This window comes from Cyprinus carpio, chromosome A1, assembly GCF_018340385.1.
Source record: "Cyprinus carpio isolate SPL01 chromosome A1, ASM1834038v1, whole genome shotgun sequence".
Classification (NCBI taxonomy): domain Eukaryota; kingdom Metazoa; phylum Chordata; class Actinopteri; order Cypriniformes; family Cyprinidae; genus Cyprinus; species Cyprinus carpio.
In genome coordinates, this window is record NC_056572.1 from 35,130,027 (window position 1) to 35,156,642 (window position 26,616).

Here is a 26,616-nt window from a genome sequence, read left to right on the forward strand (position 1 = left end):
TTCATCCATATGTTGTATTTTTATATTTTGATTTGTGGAATTTATACTTGAATAGATTTATATGCATATTGTGATGCATTTGTAAGGAAATAAACTTACCTGTAAATTGGTACATCCAGGGGCGTGGCCTAGACTATAAAATGGCTGCTGGAGTTGTACATGTGGCTCATCACTCATCATGAATGAGGGTCAGGTTGGTTTGTGTGGGTCAAGTCAAGTCAAGTCAAGTCAAGTCAAGTCAAGTCAAGTCAAGTCAAGTCAAGTCAAGTCAAGTCAAGTCAAGTCAAGTCAAGTCAAGTCAAGTCACCTTTATTTATATAGCGCTTTATACAAAAAAGATTGTGTCAAAGCAGCTGAACAACATTAATTAGGAAAAGAGTGTGTCAATAATGCAAAATGACAGTTAAAGGCAGTTCTTCACTGAATTCAGTGATGTCATTCATCTCAGTTCAGTTTAAATAGTATCTGTGCAATCATTTGCAATTAAGTCAACGATATTGCTGTAAATGAAGTGTCCCCAACTAAGCAAGCCAGAGGCGGCAGCGGCAAGGAAACAAAACTCCATCGGCGACAGAATGGAGAAAAAACCTTGGGAGAAACCAGGCTCAGTCGGGGGGCCAGTTCTCCCCTGGCCAGACCAAATCAGCAGTTCAATTCCAGGCTGCAGCAAAGTCAGATTGTGCAGAAGGATCATCTGTTTCCTGTGGTCTTGTCCCGGTGGTCATCTGAGACAAGGTCTTTACAGGGGATCTGTCTATGCGGCTCATCAAGTTGTCCTGGTCTCCGCTGTCTTTCAGGGCTGTAAAGGTGCTCTCTGGGTGCTGATCCACCATCTGGTCTGGATACGTACTGGATCTGGGTGACTGCAGTGACCCCCTGATCTGGATACAGACTGGATTCTGGTGGCTACGGTGACCTCGGAATAAGAGAGAAACAGACTAATATTAGCGTAGATGCCATTCTTCTAACGATGTAGCAAGTACATTGGGTGTTATGGGAAGTGTTCCCGGTTCCAGTTTACCTAATTAATGCAGCCTAAAAATCGTTTAACGGATTTGGATATTAGAAGTGTATTAGTGTATTATGTGTAAGCAAGGTTAAAGAGATAGGTCTTTAATCTAGATTTAAACTGCAAGAGTGTGTCTGCCTCCTGAACAATGTTAGGTAGGTTATTCCAGAGTTTAGGTGCTAAATAGGAAAAGGATCTGCCACCCGCAGTTGATTTTTGTCACGGAGACGAACCCCGTGATTCCCTCTGCTGGCCAGCAGAGGGCACCCTTACCTCAATACTGACACACATGCATCCATCCATTCATTTACACTGACTACACTACGTTTCCCACAAGCCCCGTCCTTGGACTCTAATCGCCGTCACAAGTGCTCTTCATCAGGACTTGTGTATAAAAGCTGGACTATCACAGGAGATTAACGCGAAGTCTTGATTTGCTGTGTCTGTCATTTCTGAGCGTTACTACCCGTGTTTGTTTTCCTGTTACCGACCCTGTTTGATCTCCTTTACGTACCTTTGCTGCCTACCTACCGACCCTTGCTTGTTTACTGGAATTTGATTCTCTGTTCTCCCTACGTTGCTGATATTGCTGGTGTTGACCATTGCCTGTACAACTACAAGTTTCTGCAATAAAGCCTGCATATGGATCTTTTGTCGAGTTCTGGATCATTACAGAAGACTTCGCCATGGATGAGATGTAGAGTTTTGTGTAGTTATTGATGACTTATTGGGGTCTTAATACAGTCAGATCGCTGCTAACCAGTTTCAGCTGAATCGACTGACGTCTATCAATCAGTCAAAGCCGTTCAGAGTCTCCATACAGCTCCCGCGGCCACACCAACGCCGGAAGCGTCCGCCATTACCCACGCTGCAGGGAGGCCGTCCCAGGTTAATCCTCGTCTCGCTTTCTTCAGAGCAGCCATCAAGTCTTAGGCAGCATTCTAGGTTATTACATGCAGAGTTTTTAGGTCCTATAATTAACACCTCTGTTTTTTTTTTCAGAATTTAGCAGTAAGAAATTACTCGTCATCCAGTTTTTTATATCGACTATGCATTACATTAGTTTTTCAAATTGGTATGTTTCGCCAGGCCGTGAAGAAATATAGAACTGAGTATCATCAGCATAACAGTGAAAGCTAACACCGTGTTTCCTGATAATATCTCCCAAGGGTAACATGTAAATCGTGAAGAGTAACGGCCCTAGTACTGAGCCTTGAGGTACTCCATACTGCAGTTGTGATCGATATGATACCTCTTCATTCACTGCTACGAACTGATGGCGGTCATTTAAGTACGATTTAAACCATGCTAATGCACTTCCATTAATACCAGCAAAGTTTTCTAGTCTATGTGTGACACCCTGAAGTATGTACGCATTTTAGTTATTGTGATTTTTGGAAGAAAAAGTTTTTTTTTTTCATACACTGATTTTCAGTTTACATATATTCTATATGTTAAATGTAAAAGGGAAGCTGAAACTGTCATGTGTAAAGTACTGTCTATTGCTGAATGAGATAGGGACTCTTATTTTGAAAATGAGGACTCGTATAGAGGAGTGGTGTTGCGCCAGCGCCCTCACAATTGCTGGGGATTATGTGCGACACAGACACGTTTGCTCCTGTCTCCTCAATTTTTCCTGTGTTTACAGGTATGACTTTCACAATAAGAAAACAACATCCACACGAGTTATTTAATCCCATGTGTATGTCCATGTTGCGAATATATTGTTTATAAGTGTTTTTGAAGATATTGAATATGCGTAGATCATCCGCCATTTTGTGAATGCTGTGAAATGGATTCATGTGATGTGTTCGTGAAATGCATTTAATTTGATTCATACAGGCTCCAGTTACCAGGTTATGATAAAAATGATATATTATTTTTTTATCCATGTTATATTTGTGTTTGTGTTAATCAGAGTTCATGTGTGACATAAATATCAATGCACTTCTACAGACACTGTTTCAAACAGACATTCCAGTGAAAACGAATGTAATGCAATTCTATTTCCTGTCAATACAGAAGGAAAAATGAATGTTAATGTAACATGATGGCAGATCTGTTCATAAGATCAGTAACTAGAACGTTAAAGGTGTATGGTTTACATATATTTTTCAGGTTCTTAGGCCTTACATGTTCAGTCATGTGTGTTGACTTTATGCACATCAGATACATTGTGACTTTTCTGAGTAGATTTAAAGGAGCATAGTGGAAAGCTTAAATGTATGTTTTTTTTTTGTTTTTGTTGTGGGAAAAATAGGAAAAATGGAAAGATAAACTGAGCATTGTTTTGATGAGGAAAAAGAATGACATTTGTGCATTAATGAGAATAGAAATAATTATACTTTATTGAATAACAATGTAAAAAATCATTTAAATCAATTGCTGGGGATTATGTGCGACACAGACACGTTTGCTCCTGTCTCCTCCATTTTTCCTGTGTTTACAGGGACTTTCTAATCTGCCAACATAGCCTTCTGTACAGGGCGTGTAACATATGCAAAAGAATGTTGTGGTCAATAATGTTGAATGCAGCACTAAGATCCAATAGCACTAATAGAGAGATACAACCACGATCAGATGATAAGAGCAGGTCATTTGTAACTCTTAGGAGAGCAGTCTCGGTACTATGATACGGTCTAAATCCTGACTGGAAATCCTCACAGATACCATTTTTCTCTAAAAAGGAATTTAATTGTGAGGATACTTCCTTTTCTAGTATCTTGGACAGAAAAGGGAGATTCGAGATCGGTCTGAATTAACTAGTTCTTTGGGGTCAAGTTGTGGTTTTTCGATGAGAGGCTTAATAACAGCCAGTTTGAAGGTTTTGGGGACATATCCTAATGACAATGAGGAAATAATAATAGTCAGAAGAGGATCTATGACTTCTGGAAGCACCTCTTTTAGGGGCTTAGATGGAATATGGTCTAATATAGATGTTGTTGGTTTAGATGATTTCACATGTTTATACAATTCTTCCTCTCCTATAGTAGAGAATGAGTGGAACTGTTCCTCGGGGAGCTATAGTGCACTGTCTGATGCAATACTGTAGCTGACGGCTGCATGGTTACAATTTTATCTCTAATAGTATCGATCTTAGAAGTAAAGTAGTTCATAAAGTCATTACTGCTGTGCTGTTGGGAAATCTCAACACTTGGTGATGCTTTATTTTTCATTAATTTAGCCACTGTATTGAATAAATACCTGGGGTTATATTTGTTTTCTTCTAAAAATAATCAGATCTAGCAGTTTTTAATGCTTTTCTGTAGGATAGGTTACTTTCCCGCCAACCAATACGAAATACCTCCATTTTCCGGGCTGCTCTCTTTAGGGTGCGAGTGTACTGATTATACCATGGTGTCAGACTGTTTTCCTTAACCTTCCTTAAGCATAAAGGAGCAACTGTATTTAAAATGCTAGAAAAGAGAGAGTACATAGTTTCTGTTACATCATCAAGTTGTTCTGAGGTTTTGGATATGCTAAGGAATTGGGATACATCAGGAACATTACTTACAAAGCAGTCTTTTGTGGTAGAAGTGATGGTTCTACCATACTTGTAGCAAGAAGTAGAATTTACAGTTTTAGCTATATGAAGTTTGCACAAAACTAAATAATGATCTGAGATATCATCGCTTGGCTGCATAATTTCAACACCATCAACATCAATTCCATGTGAAAGTATTAAATCTAGAGTATGATTTAGACAATGAGTAGGTCCTGAGATGTGTTGTTTGACCCCAACAGAGTTCAGAATGTCTATAAATGCTGATCCCAATGCATCTTTTTCATTATCAACATGGATATTAAAATCAACAAAAATTAAAACTTTATTTGCAGCCAGCACTAACTCGGATGTAAAATCAGCAAACTCTTTAATAAAGTCTGTATGGTGCCCTGGTGGCCTATATACAGTAGCCAGTACAAACATCACAGGGGATTTATCATTAACACTCGTTTCTCTGGATAATGTTATATGAAGCACCATTACTTCAAACGAGTTATACTTGAAGCCCGCCCTCTGAGAAATACTGAGAATATTGTTATAAATTGAAGCAACACCTCCCCCTTTACCTTTTGGATGTTTTTTGTATTTTCTAGTTCGGGGAACAGACACAGTCTCTATAGTGTGATATCTAGATGAAAGAGTCTCTATGTGCTGCGAATTAACTGACTTCTGTGATGTGAGGCGGCTAGCAGACGGTCGGTTTAGCCAGTCTGTCTGCTTCCTGACCTGGGTCCCAGTTAGTCAAGTACAAACTCTAAGACTATGTGCCATGTTTCTAGAGAGAAGAGCGGCACCACCCCAGGAGGGATGAAGACCATCTCTTTTCAACAGTTCAGGTCTGCCCCAAAAGCTCATCCAATTGTCTATGAAACCTATGTTATTCTGCAATAGAAGCTTGTGCTAAAGAAATTTGTTAACCAAACTACTTAACTGTTGTTGTGACTAGGATCCAACAGAGACTTGCAAGTGTTGTTTATATATATACAGTATATATATATATATACAGTATATATATATATATATATATATATATATATATATATATATACACTGCCCTCCATAAGTATTGGAACAGTAAAGACAAAATTGCTTTCTCTGCTGTGGAGTCAAGACATTTGCAAATATGATTAAAAGATAAATATGCGGCAAAACTACAGAATGTCACATTTTATTATTAGGTCTTTCGACACATACATGTTTTACCAAATAAAAAGGACAGCACTTTTAGAGTTCATCCCATTATTTGATGTGAGCATAAGTATTGGAACAGTTGAATTTAAGGCAGATGTAAAAGATTAAAAGCCAATATTTAGTTGCAGATGCCTTGCATGCAATCAGAGCAGTGAGTGCAACCCATAGACATAACCATACTCTTGGTCTTATGCTTTGAAATGCTTTTCTCCAGCCTTTAATGCAGCCAATTCCAACTGTTGCTTGTTTTGGGGAGTTTCTGTATTTAGTCTCCTCTTCAGCTGGTAACATTAATGTCATTTGGATTTAAATCTGGAGATTGATTTGGGCAATCTAAGACTTTACATTTCTTTGCACTGATAAAGTCCTTGACTGAACTGCCAAGGTATTTTGGGTCATTGATCCAATATGAAGTGCTTTCTAATGAGTTGGCATTTTCTTGAATATTGGTAGCCAAGATGATTTCCTGCCTTTCATTCTGCTACTGCCACCATACATTGTCATCATTAAAATTAAGAGGTCCTGTTCTAGAGACAGCCATGCATGCCCATGCCATGACACCACCGCCACAAAGCTTTACAGACGAGGTTGTATGCTTAGGATCATTTGCAGTTTCCGCTTTTTCTCCACACTTTTGTTTTCCAATCACTTAAATAAAGGTTAATCTTTGTCTCATCGGTCCATCAACTCAGTTCCAAAACGTCTCAGGTTACGAATGTAACCATTGTTCCCTGAGTAGGGAACGAGACACTGAGTCCTCTAGGGGTCGCTATGGGGAACACCTCGTCGTGACCCGTGTCTGAAGCATACATTGAAAAAACACCAACGAGTTGGCCGGCGACAGCCTCTGAAGTCACTACCGGCACGACTATAAACAGGCACCGGGAGAACACGTCATTCACTTCTTTGTCTTCACTGACTGTTTTGTTTGAAGCGTGCATCTGAAAGAACCGGTAAGAGCGCTCAGGTTTCTCTCTGCTGTGATGGTGACCACAGGGAAATCACACGTAGCACAAGGAGTAGACATAAACAATATCGGACAAAGGAAATCAAGACAGGGAACACTATTTAAAGACATGACATGAGGAGGGGATGACAAGACACACCTGGGATCAATAGAAATAATAAACGGGGTACAGCTGGAATCAAATTAATCATCATGAGGAGCAAAATACACAGAAAACACGGGACAGAGTCTGACACATTATAAAGCTGGGAAGAGCCAGGATATATATATATCCTATATATACACTCACATTTCACTGCTGGTTATATATGCTCTATATAATTGTGTCAGGGAAACACACGGATTCAATTTGCAGGTACAACTCAAATTTATTTAAATCTCAAACTCCACTCGGCCATGGCGGAAATTAGAGGAAGGATGAGGAGAACAGTCAACATGAGCCTACAGCCCCTCCACTAGGCAGAGTAGAAAATGAAGACCGGTGCACAGTCCCAGCGTCGGAGCCAACGCAACATCAGGGTAGAGAGAGCAGCTCACAGAGTCCAAGCGTCGGGTACTGACACAACGTCAGAGAAGTCTGGTGAAACAAGAGGCTGAGCACAAACAGAAGAGAAGACAAACTGAAAACACAAGACTGCATCAGGAGCCTAAACAACCACAGAAGGACAAGACTAGATGGAGGTCACAAAGTGTAGTACATAAACACCACAACGGTCGGACACAAGACTACACACAAGGGGAACTTAAAAAGAGGGAGAATTAAGGAATTAACAAGTTACAGGTGTGACAGCAGCTGAAATAGTAATTAAGATAACAATGGGGAGGGAACCACGAAGACAACGAGCACATGGTGAACTGTCAAAACACAACAACAACAACCTGCTGATCAGACCGAAGTCATGACAGTACCTCCCCCCCAGGGACGCCACCTGGCGCACCAAGGAGAGGGTCACCTCGTCGCCGACGGAAGTCCTCGACAAGAGTCTTATCCAGAATGTCCCGGCCCGGTATCCAACTCCTCTCCTCCGGACCGTAACCCTCCCAGCCAACCAGAAACTGGAAACCCCGACCACAGCGTCTAACATCCAAGATCTTTCTCACAGTATATACTGGAGTACCATCCACTATACGAGGGGGAGGGGGGGGTCGGGGAAGAAACAACAGGATTTAGAGGGGAACGAAACAGGTTTAACCCTGGACACATGGAAGACAGGGTGAACCCGACCAAGCGTGTAAGGAAGCTTGAGCCGCACTGCCACTGGACTTAGAACCTTGGTGATACGATATGGCCCAATGAACATGGGTGCCAGCTTACGAGAAGGCACCCGGAGAGGCAGGTCCTTGGTGGAGAGCCATACTTTCTGACCACACACATACTGAGGAGCAGGAGTCCTGTGATGATCAGCCGCTGCTTTGGTCCATCTGGAAGCCTGGGCCAAGACCTCCTTAGCCCTCCTCCAGGTGCGGCGACACCGACGGACGAACGCCAAGGCAGACGGGACCGCAGCTTCGGGTTCCTGAGCAGGGAAGAGAGGTGGTTGATAACCCATGGAACATTGAAAGGGAGACATACCTGTGGACGCTAAAGGAAGGGAATTGTGGGAATATTCAACCCATGGTAGCTGCTGACTCCAGGAGCTCGGACTATGTGATGCCAGACAGCGGAGAGCTCTCTCGAGATCCTGGTTGGCTCGCTCGGACTGCCCATTGGTCTGCGGGTGAAAGCCTGAAGACAGACTCGTTGAGGCCCTGATCTGTCTACAGAACTCTTTCCAAAACCGGGAGACAAATTGTGGCCCTCTGTCGGAGACCACATCCACTGGAAGACCATGAATCCGGAAGACATGGTCCACCACCACTTGTGCGGTCTCCTTGGCGGAGGGGAGTTTGGGCAATGGAATGAAATGGGCCGCCTTGGAGAAGCGATCCACCACCGTCAGAATCACGGTGTTGCCTCTCGATGGGGGAAGGCCAGAAACAAAATCAAGGGCCAGGTGTGACCAAGGACGAGAGGGAATGGGTAAAGGCTGCAACAGACCAACAGGAGACTGGTTAGAGGTCTTATTCTGAGCACACACTGAGCAAGCCAACACAAACTGCCTGACATCATGGGCCATGGATGGCCACCAGAATCGCTGACGGATGGAGGCCAGCGATCTCCGAACCCCAGGATGACAGGCTACTCTGGATTCGTGACCCCACCGGAGGACCTCAGGACGAAGCACAGCTGGCACAAACAATCGACCCGCCGGACACCCCCTCGGGACCTCCCCCTCCTGCACAGCCCTCCCCACCCGCTGCTCGATATCCCAAGAGAGGGCTCCCACCACCACCCCCTTGGGGAGAATGGTGTCAGGAGCCACATCCCTCCCAGGACCCTCGAACAGACGAGAAAGGGCATCAGGCTTGGTGTTCTTGGCACCCGGCCGATATGAGAGGGAGAAGTTAAACCGCCCAAAGAAGAGTGCCCAGCGGGCCTGGCGAGCATTCAACCTCCTGGCCGAACGGATATATTCCAGGTTTTTATGATCCGTCCAAACCAAGAAGGGCTGCACTGCTCCATCCAATGAATGGCGCCACTCCCCCAGAGACAGCCTGACTGCCAGCAGCTCCCTGTTACCTATGTCATAATTTCGTTCAGCAGGGCTCAGGCGGTGAGAGAAAAAGGCACAGGGGTGCACCTTCTCATCTCTGGGGGGACTGCTGGGACAGAACCGCACCTACCCCGACCTCCGAGGCATCCACCTCAACAATAAACTGTCGTTCAGGATCTGGAAGACAAAGAACAGGAGCAGAGATGAAACGGGACTTAAGAACATCAAAGGCCTCCTGAGCCTGAGAATTCCACTTGAACGGTACCTTGGGTGAGGTGAGTGCTGTTAAGGGTGCAGCAACCAGGCTAAAGTTCCGGATGAATCGCCTATAGAAGTTGGCAAACCCCAGGAACCGCTGCAATGCCTTCCGAGAATCAGGGGTTGGCCATTCGGCTACGGCCCTTACCTTAGCAGGATCCGCTTTAACCCCCTCCACTGAAATAATATGCCCCAAGAACGAAACTGACTTGGCGTGGAACACACACTTCTCCACCTTGACATAAAGCTGGTTCTCCAGCAGCCGTTGTAGCACCTGACAAACGTGTTGAGTGTGTTCCTGCAAGGAGGGGGAAAAGATGAGGATATCATCGAGATACACAAAGACAAATCTGTTTACCATGTCTCTCAACACATCATTGATCAGGGCCTGGAAGACAGCTGGGGCATTGGTAAGCCCAAAGGGTAAGACCCGGTATTCAAAGTGTCCCGTAGGGGTATTGAAGGCTGTCTTCCACTCACCCCCCCTCACGGATACGGACCAAATGGTAGGCATTGCGGAGGTCTTATTTAGTAAAGACCTTGGCTCCCTGTAATAATTCAAAAGCAGATGACAGAGGCAGAGGATACCTGTTTCTAATGGTGATGTCATTAAGTCCCCGGTAATCAATGCAAGGACGCAGGGAGTGATCCTTCTTAACAAAGAAGAACCCAGCGCCAGCAGGTGAGGAAGAGGGACGGATGAGGCCGGCATTTAAGGATTCCTTAATATATTTGTCCATGGCCTCTCTCTCAGGACCAGACAGGGCGTACAAACGCCCCTTGGGCGAAGAAGTGCCTGGGAGGAGATCGATGGCACAGTCGTACGGCCGGTGAGGAGGCAAGGACGTGGCCCGGGACTTACTGAAGACTCGGCAAAGATCGTGGTACTCCGCCGGGACTCCGGAGAGATCAGCAGCCTCCACCTGAAACACAGAAGACAAGGAGACAGGAGACGAGGCAGCACCTAAACACGAAGCAAGACAAGACTGACTCCAAGATAACACAGAGTTCCCTGACCAATCCACGTGAGGGTTGTGCTGCACCAACCACGGGTAACCCAGGACAACAGGAGCACCTGGGGAGTCAAGGAGGTACAGCTCAATTACCTCACGGTGATTACCAGAGACCACCAGACTTACTGAAGGAGTGGAGTGGGTGTTGGAGGAGAGGAGAAGGCCATTGAGGGACCGGACAGAGATGGGAGAAGGGAGAGGAAAACAGTCAACATGAGCCTACAGCCCCTCCACTAGGCAGAGTAGAAAATGAAGACCGGTGCACAGTCCCAGCGTCGGAGCCAACGCAACGTCAGGGTAGAGAGAGCAGCTCACAGAGTCCAAGCGTCGGTACTGACACAACGTCAGAGAAGTCTGGTGAAACAAGAGGCTGAGCACAAACAGAAGAGAAGACAAACTGAAAACACAAGACTACATCAGGAGCCTAAACAACCACGGCAGGACAAGACTAGATGAAGGTCACAAAGTGTAGTACATAAACACCACAACGGTCGGACACAAGACTACACACGAGGGGGAACTTAAAAAGAGGGAGAATTAAGGAATTAACAAGTTACAGGTGTGACGGCAGCTGAAGTAGTAATTAAGATAACGATGGGGAGGGAACCACGAAGACAACGAGCACATGGTGAACTGTCAAAACACAACAACAACAACCTGCTGATCAGACCGAAGTCATGACAAATTGTGTATGTGACAAATAAAAATCTTGAATCTTGAATCTATATATATATATATATATATATATATATATATATATATATATATATTAATGTAACTCTGATTGGATTCATCTGAAAGAAGAAAGTCATGTACACCTAAGATGGCTTGAGAGTGAGTAAATTATGATCTAATTTTCTTTTTTGGGGTAACTATCCCTTTAAGTCAAAATAATCTGTAGTTTTTATTCATTTATGGTCAAATATGAAATTACTTTGTGTCAAAAGTGTTTTTTTTTTTTTTTAAGATTGAATGATAAAGAAAATCCATAAATTGGTAGAAATAAAATGTTGTCTCTGATGTTCCTCTTCCTCTCTGATCAGTTCAGTCTGCTAAACCTACTCTTTGCTGCATCCTGCTGGACTGAAGGAAACAGCAATAAAGCAGATACACAAAAATAAAGTATGAAATGAAAACACAAATGCACAGTTTACCCTGGTAATGATAGTAATTTAACATTTTATTCAAACAGAAAGCAATTCAACTCAAAAGCAGTTTCACAGACACTCAATATCAGAATAAGAGGGTGAATCAGAGTAATCTGGACACTTTAGACTTCTGTAGTTTACTGTGATTGTCTTCTCAAGACTTCAGATCAACAAATGGGACTCAAGATAACAGCTAGAATAAGATCATTTTAATGTAAAGCTGCTTGTGATGGAGCAAAACATGAACACGTCAGAGGTTTTGTGTCCTGAATTCACGCCGTGAGAAACAAAGATTATTATAGCAATAAGAAAAAAAATTACATTTTGACATTTTCCTTCTAACAAATTTCAAAGGCAGGGACCTCAATCAAAACTTATGTAATTACAATAAGAATGATTATATTAGATAACAGAATCAAAACCACAAGACGGGATGAACCTTATTTCTCACAAATCCCCCTTTTCTTCTCAAAGCATGGCAGATCATTCCAGTTGTTCAGTGTTGACCATCCCGGCAATCTTCTATTATAATTCAGTTCAATACAGTCCTCATTGTTATGGTTGTTTGGCTCACCTTTGAGCCAAAACCTGAACAAAATGTATCAGAGGTTCATATTTTCAGGAGCACAAATTATGAATCAACAATATTCAGTATAATAGCACATTTGAGAGTAAAAGAAAGTAGTATAGAAGCTGGAGCAGAAGTGAAAAGCAGAAGAAAGAAGAAGAGTTTTCTTTAAAGAATTTACTGTAAAATGTCTTTAATTGTGATTGTGTTGTTTGTGGAATTGTGGTTGTGATTTTGTAATGAGAATTAAAAAGACAAATGCTGCGTTTCCACCGAAATTAACCTGGAACAATTGCACCAGAAACTTTTTTCCCCAGGAGCTAATTTCCCCCCAGACCTGTTGCTGTTTTATATTTACAATAAAACGAAGTAGGATATGAAATACCACTGCCTCCTTTCGTTTTCATTTAAACATAAAAATAGCCGCAGAAATGTACTTAGTTCAGGGAAATGTGTATATATACAGCCATTACTATGAAACGAAATATTATATCAATTGCCTCTTTTTATTTTCATTTTAGCATATAGATAAATTGAATACAGACCAAAGATTACCTGTTAGATTTACCCAAAACGAATTATATTTTATGTTTAACTACTGAAGAGACTTCAGAGCCAGCGGCAAATGTCAGAAGGACTAGCCGAGTTGAGACTGCTCTAGGCAGTTACATGAGCACTGAGCTCCCGCTGATCAATGCTTGCGCATACAAGGAATTTGTTTTAGTGACATATGCTTCCAGTACACAGAGACAACAACACACAGTCCAAAAAAATAAATAAAAAAACCTTTGCAAATAAATAAGTGTACACTTATAAATTTATTAGTGTTGATTGAGATGCAGGGATGTACTAGGATGGAGGGGTAACAAATAAATATAAGGATATTGCACATTTTTATTCCTTAAGTGGGGAACATTTAACTGTTCATGAGGTAGATTGCCTGGGGGAAGAAACTGTTCTTCTGCCTGACTGTCCTGGTATTTGCTTCTCTGAAGCGCTGGCCAGATGGCAAAAGTTCAAAGATGGGGTAACTTGGATGTGAGGGATCCAGAGTGATTTTCTGAGCCCTTTTCCCCACTCTGGATGTATACAGTTCTTGAAGGGTGGGCAGGGGAGTACCAATAATCCTTTCAGAAGTCCGAACCGTTCTCTGTAGTCTGATTTTGTAGCTGAACCAAACCAGACAGTTATTGAAGTGCACAGTACAGACTCAATGACGGCTGAGTAGAACTGTTTCAGCAGCTCCTGTGGGAGGTTAAAAATCCTCAGCTGGCAAAGGAAGTACAACCTTTGTTGGGCCTTTTTCACAATGGAGTCAATGTGATTGTCCCACTTCAGATCCTGAGAGATGGTGGTTCCAAGGAATCTGAATGACTGCACTGCAGTCACAGTGCTGTTCATGATGGTGAGTGGGGGGAGTGCAGGGGGGTTTCCTTCTGAAGTCCATGATCATCTCCACTGTTTTGAGCTTGTTCAGCTCCGGGTTGTTAAGACTGCACCAGACAGCCAGCTGCTCAACCTCTTGTCTGTAAGCAGACTCATCACCATCCTGGATGAGGCCGATGACTTTAAAAGTGACATTTGCAAACTTCAGGAGCTTGACAGAAGGGTCTTTAGAGGTGCAGTCATTGGTGTACAGCGAGAAGAGCAGTGGGGGGGGGGGAGAACACATCCCTGAGGGGCACCAGTGTTGGTGGAGTGGCTGTTTGACATGAATTTCCCCAGTTGCACTAGCTATTGCCTATCTGTCAGAAAGCTGGTGATCCACTGACAGATAGAGCTAGGAACAGAGAGCAGGGTCAGTTTGGTCTGGAGGGCTGTTGGGATGATGGTGTTGAAAGCCGAACTAAAGTCCACAAACAGGATCCTCACATAAGTCCCTGTTTTGTCCAGGTGTTGCAGGATGAAGTGCAATCCCATGTTGATTGCATCATCCATGGAACTGTTTGCTCGGTAAGCAAACTGCAGGGGGTCCAGTAAGGGTCCAGTGATGTCCTTCAGATAAGCCAGAGCCAGTTTTTCAAATGACTTCATGATGACGGACGTTAGAGCCACAGTTATGTAGTAGTTTGGTCCTGTTATCTTGGGTTTCTTTGGAACAGGGATGATGGTGGAGCATTTGAAGCAGGAAGGCACTTCACACAACTTCAGAGATCTGTTGAAGATCTGTGAAAAGATGGGGGCCAGCTGGTCAAGCACAGGTTTTCAAACAGGCTGGTGTAACGCCATCTGGGCCTGGTGCTTTTCTTCTTTTGTTCTTCCTGAAGACCTGGCGCACATCATCTTCACAGATTTGAAGAGGAGGTGTGGAGAGGGGGATTGCAGGAGGTGTTAACGGTTGTGTAGGGAGATGGTCAGAATGGGTGTTGAGGGTTTCAAATGTACAATAGAACTCATTCAGGTCGTTAGCAAGTTGTTGATTAGCCTCAGTGCAGGGGGATGGTGTCTTATAGTTTGTGATGGCTCTCAGTCCTCTCCACACTGAAGTGGAGTCGTTGGAAGTAAACTGGTCTTCCAACTTTTTAGCGTAGGTCTTTTTAGTCACTCTAATCTCTTTGTTCAGTGTGTCCCTGGCCTGATTGTACAAGACTCTGTTCCCATTTCTGTAGGCATCCTCTTTGGCCTGACGAAGATGTCTGAGTTTTGCTGTAAACCATGGCTTATCATTGTTGAATTTTAAATAGGTCCTGGTAGGAATGCATATATCATCACAAAAACTAATATAGGATGTCACAGTCTCTGTGAGTTCGTCCAGATCGGTGGTAGCAGCTTCAAAAACACTCCAATCAGTGAGGTCAAAACAATCTTGTAAATCCTGCTCTGTTTCACTGGTCCATCTCTTCACAGTCTTTACTACAGGTTTAGCAGATTTAAGTTTCTGCTTGTAGGTCGGTATAAGATGAACCATACAGTGATCAGACAGCCTCAAAGCTGCTCGTGGAACAGAGTAATATGCATCCTTTATTGTGGTGTAACAGTGATCCAATATGTTACTGTCTCTGGTGGGACATGTAAAATGCTGTCTGTATTTTGGCAGTCTATGGGAGAGATTGGCTTTTTTAAACTCCCCAAGAATGATAAAAACGGAGTCCGGGTATTGTTGTTCTGTCTCTGTGATCTGATCAGCGAGTTTCTGTAAAGCCAGTCTTACGTGCGCTTGTGGAGGAATGTAAACACTCACCAGAATGAACGAGTGAAATTCCCGTGGCGAATAGAACGGCTTGCAGTTGACAAAGAGCACTTCTAGATCTGAGGAGCACATCTTCTTTAACACAGTTACATCTGTACATCATCGTTCATTGATGTAAAAGCATGTCCCGCCGCCGCACCATTTTCCCTGTTGATTCTGCGTCGCAATCTGCTCTAAACAGCTGAAAGTCTGGCAGATGGAGCGCGCTGTCCGGTATGGCATCATTCAGCCAGGTTTCCGTGAAACACAGAGCAGCAGAGTGTGAGAAATCCTAATTTGTCCAAGAGAGCAGAAGAAGTTTGTCCGTTTTGTTGGGTAGAGAGCGGAGAATTGCCAGATGGATGCTAGGCAACGGTGTTCGAAAAATGCGCTTCCTGAGTCTGACAAGCGATCCAGCACGCTTTCCCCGTCTGCGCATCCTGTAGCGTTTGATCAGCGCCGCTGCTCCCCCGACAACAACGTTCAGTAAAACATCTGAATAACTGAAATCCGGTAAAAGATCTTGTGGTGTGTTCTGCCGAATGTTCAGCAGTTCTTCCCTGGTGAAACTGATCGTGTTTGTTAAACAAAAAAAAAAAACAGGAAAAATGAACAAAAACAGTACAAACACTGGAGAGCCAAGCACTGAAGCAGCCATGTGCGGCGCCATCGAGAGCGAAACACATTTTTAAACAGGCGTTGTCTTTATAAATAAACCACAGATTTGAGTTTTAAACAACTACATTCTCACCTGAAATACTTTTAAAACTACATTTCATGACACAATAACAATAATATTTTGAAAATTATCAGAATAAATTGTGGTTGAAATCACAATGCTCTGTGAACTCAACCAATTAGCATGTTTAGAGCCCAAGTCCTGCCCCCGAAAGTTCCGGACCTTTAAAAAAAGTAGTACCTCGCGAGCAGGGACTTTCTGAGGGGCATTTTTTGTACCCGGAACTTTATTTAGATCCTGGTTCCTGCGGTGGAAACACACCAAGTACCAGCCAAAAGTTCCTAGTTCCTGGGTAAAGTTCCAGCGGTGGAAACGAGGCATAAAACAAATTAATACACAGTGATGTTTAGCACTTACCCTTGTTTCAGTGGTGAATTATCCACCCATTTCATGTTGCCCTCCTGCTCTCTGTCAGACAAACCAATCCACACTCTCTCACTGACTAATGAAGATATGACCCTCTGTGTGAATAAAAACAGGAATAAGTGTGATTGCTCTCATTCATTAACAGAAACTCACACAAACTTACCTGCTTCTCTTCAGTGTTGATAATGACCAGATCAGCACCACGATCCCTGCAGTACTGTCTGCTGTCAGACCAGCTCAACTTAGTGGATAAGAAGAACCAACCTGAACCACACAGAAACATGCACTTTATAAAACTATGTGTATTAAAGATAAGAAAAGAAAGAAACAACAACATAAAAACATGTGAACTAGCCTCGCTTAATTGCTTCTTTTTTAAGTCCTTCACTCAGAGAAGCGACTCTGGTCTCCAATTCCAGGTTCTTCTGTGTTAAATCAGTGTGATTGTCATGTAGGCTGTTGATGGTTTGATTGAACTCTTCAACTGTGTTCTTGTAACTCTTTATCAGGTCTCTCTCTGCTGTGATGGAGATGTGCAGCAGTATGATGAAGACCAGCAGAAGAACACAAATGAGCCCGAGACCCACTGTGATCAACACCAAACATCTACTTCCTCCTGACAAACACGACCAAAATACACAAATATCAGTTAATAACTATTCATTTTATTAGAAATTACGTTTCAAATTAACCTCTGCAGGTAATCTACTATTGTTTTTGGTCATAGACATGCCTTTTTATGTTTTAAGTCATCTGGAATTGCTATTATAAAATATGCAAAAAAGAACATTTTGAAAAAGTAAATATAAAGATAAGTCCATGCTAATAAACTTAATTTACAAACAGAAACATAGACATATCATTCTTATAAATATTTTAAATTGTATGTGACGGTTCTCATTTCCTCATAGTGACACTATTAACAACACTATCTGCCAAAACATTTCTGCTTTCAAGTAATTTTCTTCTTACTGCGCTTTAGATCTTTTCCTTCATCCTGGCCGTGACTCTGAGTTTGCAGTCCAGTTGTCCTCTCAATGTCTCTGCGTTCAACATTTGCATAAATAGCCTCTAAATCCATTATCCAATGTATTGGTCAGTACGTCTTCACAGATGAGCTGTTGTCTTTGAAATGTTTATTAAATGTTAAGTCTACACAGGAAGTGGTTTCATTTTGCAATGGTCTTTGACAAAGTTTTCAGTCACACTTAAAAACTCTCGGCAGAGCCGTACGTCTTAGTTTGTGTTTTGTACATTCAATCTTATGTTATCAGCTTTAAAAGCCAACAAAAATAGTCTGTAAACACTCAAATGGACTCAAACAACCTTAAACAGGAAACGCAGCAGCAAGTAGTGCACTGGGTGCTTCTCACTACTCAAACTGATGCTTCCTCATTTCATCACTTCTCTGTCCTCCAGCCTGTGACCCGTTAAAAAAAAATCAGATTAAGCCATCTTGAAGGAGTTCAATTCTCTAATTGGCCCATGATGAGGTGAGGAATAAGTAGTCAACCCTATAGGTCAGGTGTGACAAACTCTGGTCCTGGAGTGCCGCAGCCCTGCAGTGTTCAGCTCAAACCCTAATTCAAACTCACCTGCCTTTAGCTTTCTATTAGTGACGGCAAGATGAAGCCTTTCCAGCCAAGAGGTTCACCAAAGAGTTAATTTTTGGAGGCTTCATTTGCTCACGATACCACCTGGAGACCAAAGAGTCTAAAATATGCAGATATATTACAGACAGAGGTGGATAGACCAGGGGTCAGAAAGTAAAATTCCTGCAATATGTTTATTCCATCCATAAACTCATCAGCTGATTTTAGCAGAGGAGGAACCAAGTCATTCCTTTCAAGTCACAAGCAAGTCTCAAGTCAAATCCCAAGTCCTCAAAGAGCTAAGGTCTCTTGAATCTTTTAAAAATTCAAAGTAATTTGATTTTAAATAATTGCAATCGTGTTTCATAGAAACATAAGTGCAATGCTGAATTTAAAGCTTGCGATAGCAAATTAGCTTACACTTTCTGTTTATGAAACATTTGACTGAACATCATGAAGATATCTTTCTTTGTTTTTGTTTTTTGTTTTGTCTGATATTCAGCTACTACTGAACTATGGGCTTTTGTTTCTGATTAAAAGTAACAAAGCACAAAACTTATTGTGACTATTGGATGGCAGGCACGCTACAAATAATGAATAGAATTAAAGACATGAAACATTTCCAAGCATTTACACTGTCCTTCAAAGCAGATGTCAAACGGTTCAGTTTCTTTTAATAATCCCAGTTCATATGTAATATTTTACTGCATAATTATTACATGCTGTACAGAAATATATTTTGTATTCAGTTACTGTCGACAATGTGGTATAGGCTATATTCTACACCGAGCTTCGCGATATCGCTTATCCTGCCCGAAAAGACCATAAACATTACAGTTCACATCTGCAGTAAGAATTAACTAACAGACATGAATCCTAAAAACAAATAATGTCTGAGCAAATCATGACTTTTCACTTTACACCAACCTAACACTAGGCGTAAGATTTAGTCTCAGACATAGCACTATGCTGAGATGGTGCAACGGGTATCAATTCTACGCATGACTTAAAGTGCATTTTACGTCCGGCCTAGTCTTACGACCAGGTGTACGTCCAGCTGATGCAACCGGCCCCTGTTTGCCAGATCTGGGCCACAAACAGGCCATAGCAATGCACTGTAAAAAGTGATACTCTAGGACATCATAAATTAAATACACTTCATATTATAGAGAAACACCCAACATGACTTTGTGATTAGTGCCAAAAACCTGAGACTGTAGAACATGTACTTGTTTATTGCGCAAAATATGAATTACAAAGGATGGTCATGATAAAACACACGGAGAGAATAAACAGGGAGTGGAGCAAAGAATATACTGGATTGCAGTAGGAGCGGGAAAGGAATTAAATATTTGATTTACATGTGAAGTAACTATAGCTCCAGGAGATGGCGGTAATGCAACACCAAGGATCTTCCCCTTTGAGATGTACACAAATATATAAGCAAACATCCAAAACGCTAAACCTGTCACACTAATTGTCACAGATCCATTTTCTCTTATCTGTGCATGGGATATCATTTTCCAGTTGTTCAGGACAGATTTTGCAGGATTCAGTTCAATACAGTCTTCATTTCCACCCGCGTCATTCGGCTCATTACTTTCCCAAAACCTGAATTACATACAAGCAGTTTCAGTTCCTGAGCAGATACAGCACTCACTCACTCACTCACTCACTCACTCACTCACTCACTCACTCACTCACTCACGTTTATTAAAAACAAAACCAATGCAAAAGTTTCACAGTTGTTTTAGATCAGGGGTGTCAAAACTCAGTTTCCTGGGAAAGCCAGAGCCCTGCAGAGTTTAGTTACATCCTGTTCCAACACACATACCATGTAGTTTTCAAATAAGCCAAACAAAGACTTGATTTGTTGGATCAGGTGTCTTTAATTAGGGTTGAATCTAAACTCTGCAGGGCTCCGGCCCTATAGGAATTTGAGTCTGACACCCCTGAGGTAGAGCAGTGAATCCCAACCACGTTCCTGGAGGCCCCCCCCAAAATTGCAGGTTTTCCATGTCTCCTTAATATTAAACACACCTGATTCAGATCATCAGCTCATTAGTAGAGACTCCAAGACCTGAACTGGGTGGTGTGTCAGACAAAGGAGAGATGCAAAATGTGCAGTGTTGGGGGTCCTCCAGGAACGAGGTTGGGAACCACTGAGTTAGAGTGTTCAGAGCTATTCACACTGCGTTTAACTAGATACATCTCAAGTAAAATCCTTTTGAGGGAAAAATAGTGACAAAAAATATGTGAATTTATACACTTATAATCTGAAAAGACTGCAGGTAAATCTTCATAATACAGCTGCAATATAGGCTATAATATGAGGATGCGGTATGCTAGAGCCTTTACATAAACAGGTTGCGTGCCATTGACACAGTAAATATCAAATAAGAGCATTAACCTGGGTTTAGGAATGTACAGTGTGAAATGTCATCTCAAAATAAATTCATAAGCCAGGTAAATTATGAGCAGTGTAAAATGTTTAAACAGAGTTTAGAATGACCCTATTTGAAGTGTGAAAAAACTTCTTATCACTTACCCTTGTTTCAGGTGGTGAATTATCCACCCATTTCATGTCCCCTCCTGCTCTCTGTCAGACAAACCAATCCACACAGTCTCTTTGAATAAAGTAGATACAAGCCTCTGTTTGTGTTTAAAACAAAACAAGAAAAGAAGAGAGTGAGAATCGCCATTACATTGGTCTTCTTCTTTGTAATCTGTCAGTCAATTAAAACTAATCTCAGATGACCTGATAAGTGTTTATTGCGCAAAATATGAATTACAAAGGATGGTCATGATAAAACACACGGAGAGTATTGGATTGGAGTGGGAGAGGGATATGATTTAAATATTTGATTTACATGTGAAGTAACTATAGCTCCAGGAGATGGCGGTAATGCAACACCAAGGATCTTCCCCTTTGAGATGTACACAAATATATAAGCAAACATCCAAAACGCTAAACCTGTCACACTAATTGTCACAGATCCATTTTCTCTCATCTGTGCATGGGATATCATTCCAGTTGTTCAGGACAGATTTTGCAGGATTCAGTTCAATACAGTCTTCATTTCCACCCGCATCATTCGGCTCATTACTTTCCCAAAACCTGAATTACATACAAGCAGTTTCAGTTCCTGAGCAGATACAGCACTCACTCACTCACTCACCTTTTCTATAACCTACTCACTCACTCACTCACTCACGTTTATTAAAAACAAAACCAATGCAAAGGTTTCACAGTTGTTTTAGATCAGGGGTGTCAAACTCAGTTCCTGGAGAGCCAGAGCCCTGCAGAGTTTAGTTACATCCCTGTTCCAACACACATACCATGTAGTTTTCAAATAAGCCAAACAAAGACTTGATTTGTTGGATCAGGTGTCTTTAATTAGGGTTGAATCTAAACTCTGCAGGGCTCCGGCCCTATAGGAATTGAGTCTGACACCCCTGAGTTAGAGCAGTGAATCCCAACCACGTTCCTGGAGGCCCCCCAAAATTGCAGGTTTTCCATGTCTCCTTAATTAAACACACCTGATTCAGATCATCAGCTCATTAGTAGAGACTCCAAGACCTGAACTGGGTGTGTCAGACAAAGGAGAGATGCAAAATGTGCAGTGTTGGGGGTCCTCCAGGAACGAGGTTGGGAACCACTGAGTTAGAGTGTTCAGAGCTATTCACACTGCGTTTAACTAGATACATCTCAAGTAAAATCCTTTTGAGGGAAAAAATAGTGACAAAAAATATGTGAATTTTATACACTTATAATCTGAAAAGACTGCAGGTAAATCTTCATAATACAGCTGCAATATAGGCTATAATATGAGGATGCGGTATGCTAGAGCCTTTACATAAACAGGTTGCGTGCCATTCACACAGTAAATATCAAATAAGAGCATTAACCTGGGTTTAGGAATGTACAGTGTGAAATGTCATCTCAAAATAAATTCATAAGCCAGGTAAATTATGAGCAGTGTAAAATGTTAAACAGAGTTTAGAATGACCCTATTTGAAGTGTGAAAACCTCTTATCACTTACCCTTGTTTCAGTGGTGAATTATCCACCCATTTCATGTTGCCCTCCTGCTCTCTGTCAGACAAACCAATCCACACAGTCTCTTTGAATAAAGTAGATACAAGCCTCTGTTTGTGTTTAAAACAAGAAAAGAGTGAGAATCGCCATTACATTGGTCTTCTTCTTTGTAATCTGTCAGTCAATTAAAACTAATCTCAGATGACCTGATAATGGATAAGAATAAATGAAATATATATTATTGTGGGCACTGATTATTCAAGCAGTTATAAAGATTAAATACGAGACATTGGTGACATTATTATTATTATTATTATTGTTATTATTACTTATTTGTATGTGTGTTGAAATATATGTTAATTCACAACATAATTTTACATTTACATTTAATCATTTAGCAGACGCTTTTATCCAAAGCGACTTACAAATGAGAACAGTAGAAACAATCAGATCAACAAGAGAACAACAACGGTATACAAATGCAGCTAGTTAATTGCCTTGAACTAGCTGCATTTGCCACTGAACTCACCTGCTTCTCTTCAGTGTTGATAATGAGCAGATCAGCTCCACGATCCCTGCAGTACTGCCTGCTGTCAGACCAGCTCTTCAACTCAGTGGACATGAAAAGCATGCCACTACCTTTCAATGAACAAATACAACAAACAAATACAATTTTATTGATTAGTTGTGTTGTAAAGTGAAACTATAAATTGATTTGTACAAACCTCGTCTTGATAATTTCCTTAGTTCAGTCTCTAACTCCAGGTTCTTCTGACTCAAAGAGCTGAAGTTGTTCTGCAGTTGGTGTTTTTCAGTCATTAGATCAGTGTAATTGTCCTGTAAGCTGTTGATGGTTTGATTGAACTCTTCAACTGTGTTCTTGTAACTCTTTATCGGGTCTCTCTCTGGTGTGATGGTGATGTGCTGCAGTATGATGAAGACCAGCAGAAGAACACAAATGAGCCCGAGACCCACTGTGATCAACACCAAACATCTACTTCCTCCTGACAAACATGAACAAAACACACAAATATCAATTAATACCCTTCATATTCAAAAAAGATCATGTTGAAAATGTAAAATATAATTCCATGTTAATACATTTAATATAAATGCGTGACCATGACCAAAACACACAAATATCAATTAATGACAATTCACTGTTAAGTTCTGTATCAGTTACAAAATATTATTACTCACTTATAAGGCCCTTAATGGTTTAGCTCCTGCGTACCTTACTAGTCTTCTACAACGCTACAATCCATCTCGCTCCCTAAGGTCACAAAACACTGGACTTTTGGTAGTACCTAGGATAGCAAAGTCCACTAAAGGAGGTAGAGCTTTTTCGCATTTGGCTCCCAAACTCTGGAATAGCCTTTCTGATAATGTTCGGGGTTCAGACACACTTTCTCTGTTTAAATCTAGATTAAAAAACACACCTCTTTGGCCAAGCATTCAAATAATGCATCTCATAATTTTGGACTGCAGTTATATCTGATCAAATGCGCATGATTATTCTTTAGCTTGGGTTAAACTAATTAATTTTACTTGGCTGGAACAGCAGCTACGCTAATGATGTCTCTATTTGTTTCTCTGTTTTGCCACGGGATTTACACAAGTTCCAGTCTGGATCCAGAACACCTGAGAAGAGATGATGAAAACCCCTCAGAGGAACTCAGATGATGCTAACCCAGAGACAACATACAGAACTACCACATTTTGCTATAAGTTTGATTGCATAATTGCTGTTAATAGTGTTAATCGTCTGTTTGTTTACGTCTTTTTTATTGATTTATTGACGAACATTTCTGCTGTATGCACCTAAACTGACAGTCATCACTGATAAGCTACTACTAAACATTGTAGAAACTTAATTTTCTGTAAAGTTGCTTTGCAATGATTTGTATCGTAAAAAGCGCTATACAAATAAACTTGAATTGAACTGAACTTGAAACTACTTTGAATTATTACTTGGATTAGGCTCAAATCCACCTCTGATTTGCATAATCTACAATTCCACAAAAATGTATATTCTTTGATAATGACGGCAACATTTCAACAATAAAAGTAGGCAAACAAGAACATAGGCTGAAAAGTTTCAATAATTCCATGTTAATACATTCCATAAAAAGCAGAAACACTTTCTGACTGTTTTTTGTTTATCATTCCTCATTTCCATTTCTGCTTCAAATGAAACTTTCTGCTTACTTTGCTTTTGAGCTTTTCCTTCATCCTGGCAGCGACTCTGTATTTGAGGTGCACATGTGTCCTTCATATCTTCATTTTCAGTATTTTCATAAATGGCTTCTAATTCCATAGTTCGCTCTTATGTCCTGCAGCATGTGTTCACAGATGAGTTGTGGTTGAATGATAGGAACGGTTTCTCTTGTCTTTTAAATATAGGACTAACCCTAAACAGGAAGTGGCTTCATTAATTTAGACGCAGAGTACTTTGAAACTCTCTGCATACAGACTCAGACACGCTAAAACAGGCCTTACTGGACCTTTGTATTGATGGCAATAAACTGGAAGGGAATGAATGATGTTTTTAAGCTGGGACAGAGAGGATGATGCTAGGAAAAATGGCTTCAAAAGATGCCTTCATGTTTCAGTTTACACACAAGTGGGTGGCAACAGGATATTCGCATAGGCATTTACTCAGTGTATATGTAGAGGTCAGTGTTCTGCCATTTATTTACTAAGATAGTATATGAATACATACAATAGCTGATATAAATGTGAAAAAATACTCTTATTCATTATATGAAAAACTGGATATTGTGAGTTTATTAGTGTTTAGTTTACATTTACACAGCAAAAAATCCAGAGTGAAATTAACTCTGGGAGTACATGTGAGACCACACTCAAGAGTGTGAAAGTGTTAAAATAGGAGTGTTAAATTAACACTGAATCAGAGTTAAAGTTAATGAGATAATTAAGTGATTAATTGAGTGATGATTGACCATTATTGACAAGACCTGATGTTAACGAGCAGAATCAACAAAGATGAAAATCACTATTTTAATGTCACCATTATAGTGGCCAATGTTTGCTTTAGTTGGGCTCTTGACCCTTAACATTTTAAAGCCAGATTTTGTTTGGCTGTTGTAATGGAGTTATAAAACAGACGGGCAAACAAAAAATATTGGTTTTCCTGAATCACTGAGTTAAACTTTCATTGTTGATTATTGCGGCCGAATGATTCTTCAGCATAGGATTGCCGGCATTTTAAATACAATCTGTGGAATTTCTTAAAAGTTTTTTGTTCAAAAATCTTTCAAAAGATTCTTTCATTTAGACATGCAAACATCAAGAATCAACCTGTGAACCTCAACGACGGTGACAATCAAAAAAGCATGTTGCAGGAGACTTGTGTTGCAGTGCATTCTGGGTGCCACCTATCAAAATTCATCCATGAGCTCCCATGATGCACTGCAACACAAGTCTCCTGCAACATGCTTTTTTGATTGTCGCCGTCGTTGAGGTTCACAGGTTGATTCTTGATGTTTGCATGTCTAAATGAAAGAGTCTTTTGAAAGATTTTTGAACAAACAACTTTTAAGAAATTCCACAGATTGTATTTAAAATGTAAAGCAAACACTGACCACTATAATGATGACATAAAAAATTGTGATTTTTGTCTTTGTTGATTCTGCTCGTTAACATCAGGTTTCGTCAATAATGGTCAATCATCACTCAGTTAATCACTTAATTATCTCAATAACTTTAACTCCGCTTCAATGTTAATTTAACACTCCTATTTTAACACTTTCACACTTTCACACTCTTGAGTGTGGTCTCACATGTACTCCCAGCAGAGTTAATTTCACTCTGGATTTTTAAATTTCATCTGAATACCTACATGTTGTACATCACAGACATGTGAAACAAAACGGATATTATGATGGAGATTTATTCGATAAAATCAGCTGGCAGTGACATGGCATGTACCTCAATCAGAAATGATGCAATTACAATAGAAATTAATTATAAAATATAACAAAAGTGAACACTATGAAATATTACAAAATTTAGGGATGGAACATTCACAGATCCCTTTTATATTCAGTGAGCATGGCAGATCATTCCAGTTGCTCAAGACAGAGACAGGACATTTTGCAGGCCTCAGTTCAGTGCAGTCCTCAATTCCATTATTATCATTTGGCTCACCATCAACCCAAAACCTGAACAACACGTGTCAGATTCAGTTAATGTTTCTGTTAATAAGACCCCTTATTTAAATTAAAACAGAACCAAAGATTTATTCAGCATCTAAGCAATAGGGATAATTGCATTTATATTTATTAATTTAGCAGAAAGCAGCTAAAAATTAGAAATACCAAATTCAATATCATGAAAGGGCCAACAGTACCGCAATGACAAGTTTCAAGAGTATGCTAAAAGTACAGAAGTGAAAGTGAAGAAAAGTGAAGGAAACATTTTTACAGCAGCATTTTCT

At 41.0% G+C, this 26,616-nt stretch overlaps 2 protein-coding genes across 2 annotated transcripts; both read right to left on the bottom strand.

Annotated features, from left to right (window-relative positions):
* Nucleotides 1-12,052: 12,052 nt before the first annotated feature.
* On the bottom strand, nucleotides 12,053-16,825 carry LOC109109657 (CD209 antigen-like protein E). The gene is made up of 3 exons (XM_019122745.2): nucleotides 16,691-16,825; nucleotides 16,519-16,622; nucleotides 12,053-12,273 (listed from the first exon to the last, which is right to left on the bottom strand). The coding sequence occupies exons 1-3, from the start codon at nucleotides 16,808-16,810 to the stop codon at nucleotides 12,126-12,128; spliced, it is 372 nt and encodes a 123-aa protein (XP_018978290.2). The 5' UTR covers nucleotides 16,811-16,825; the 3' UTR covers nucleotides 12,053-12,125.
* Nucleotides 16,826-20,980: 4,155 nt separating this feature from the next.
* LOC109078854 (CD209 antigen-like protein E) lies at nucleotides 20,981-24,959 on the bottom strand. Its single transcript, XM_042764482.1, has 5 exons — nucleotides 24,366-24,959; nucleotides 22,883-23,161; nucleotides 22,687-22,796; nucleotides 22,164-22,267; nucleotides 20,981-21,237 (listed from the first exon to the last, which is right to left on the bottom strand). Exons 1-5 carry the CDS (start codon nucleotides 24,472-24,474, stop codon nucleotides 21,102-21,104), a joined length of 738 nt encoding a protein of 245 aa, XP_042620416.1. The 5' UTR covers nucleotides 24,475-24,959; the 3' UTR covers nucleotides 20,981-21,101.
* Nucleotides 24,960-26,616: the final 1,657 nt, after the last annotated feature.

Coding starts and splice junctions, on each gene's coding strand:
- LOC109109657 (XM_019122745.2), bottom strand. CDS start 16,810: ATGTTTCTGTGTGGTTCAGGTTGGTTCTTCTTATCCACTAAGTTGAGC. Junction 16,623..16,690: donor TCAACACTGAAGAGAAGCAG/GTAAGTTTGTGT, acceptor TTATTCACACAG/AGGGTCATATCTTCATTAGT. Junction 12,274..16,518: donor AATTCACCACTGAAACAAGG/GTAAGTGCTAAA, acceptor CATTTTGTTCAG/GTTTTGGCTCAAAGGTGAGC.
- LOC109078854 (XM_042764482.1), bottom strand. CDS start 24,474: ATGGAATTAGAAGCCATTTATGAAAATACTGAAAATGAAGATATGAAG. Junction 22,797..22,882: donor AAGGAAATTATCAAGACGAG/GTTTGTACAAAT, acceptor GTTCATTGAAAG/GTAGTGGCATGCTTTTCATG. Junction 21,238..22,163: donor AATTCACCACTGAAACAAGG/GTAAGTGATAAG, acceptor TATGTAATTCAG/GTTTTGGGAAAGTAATGAGC.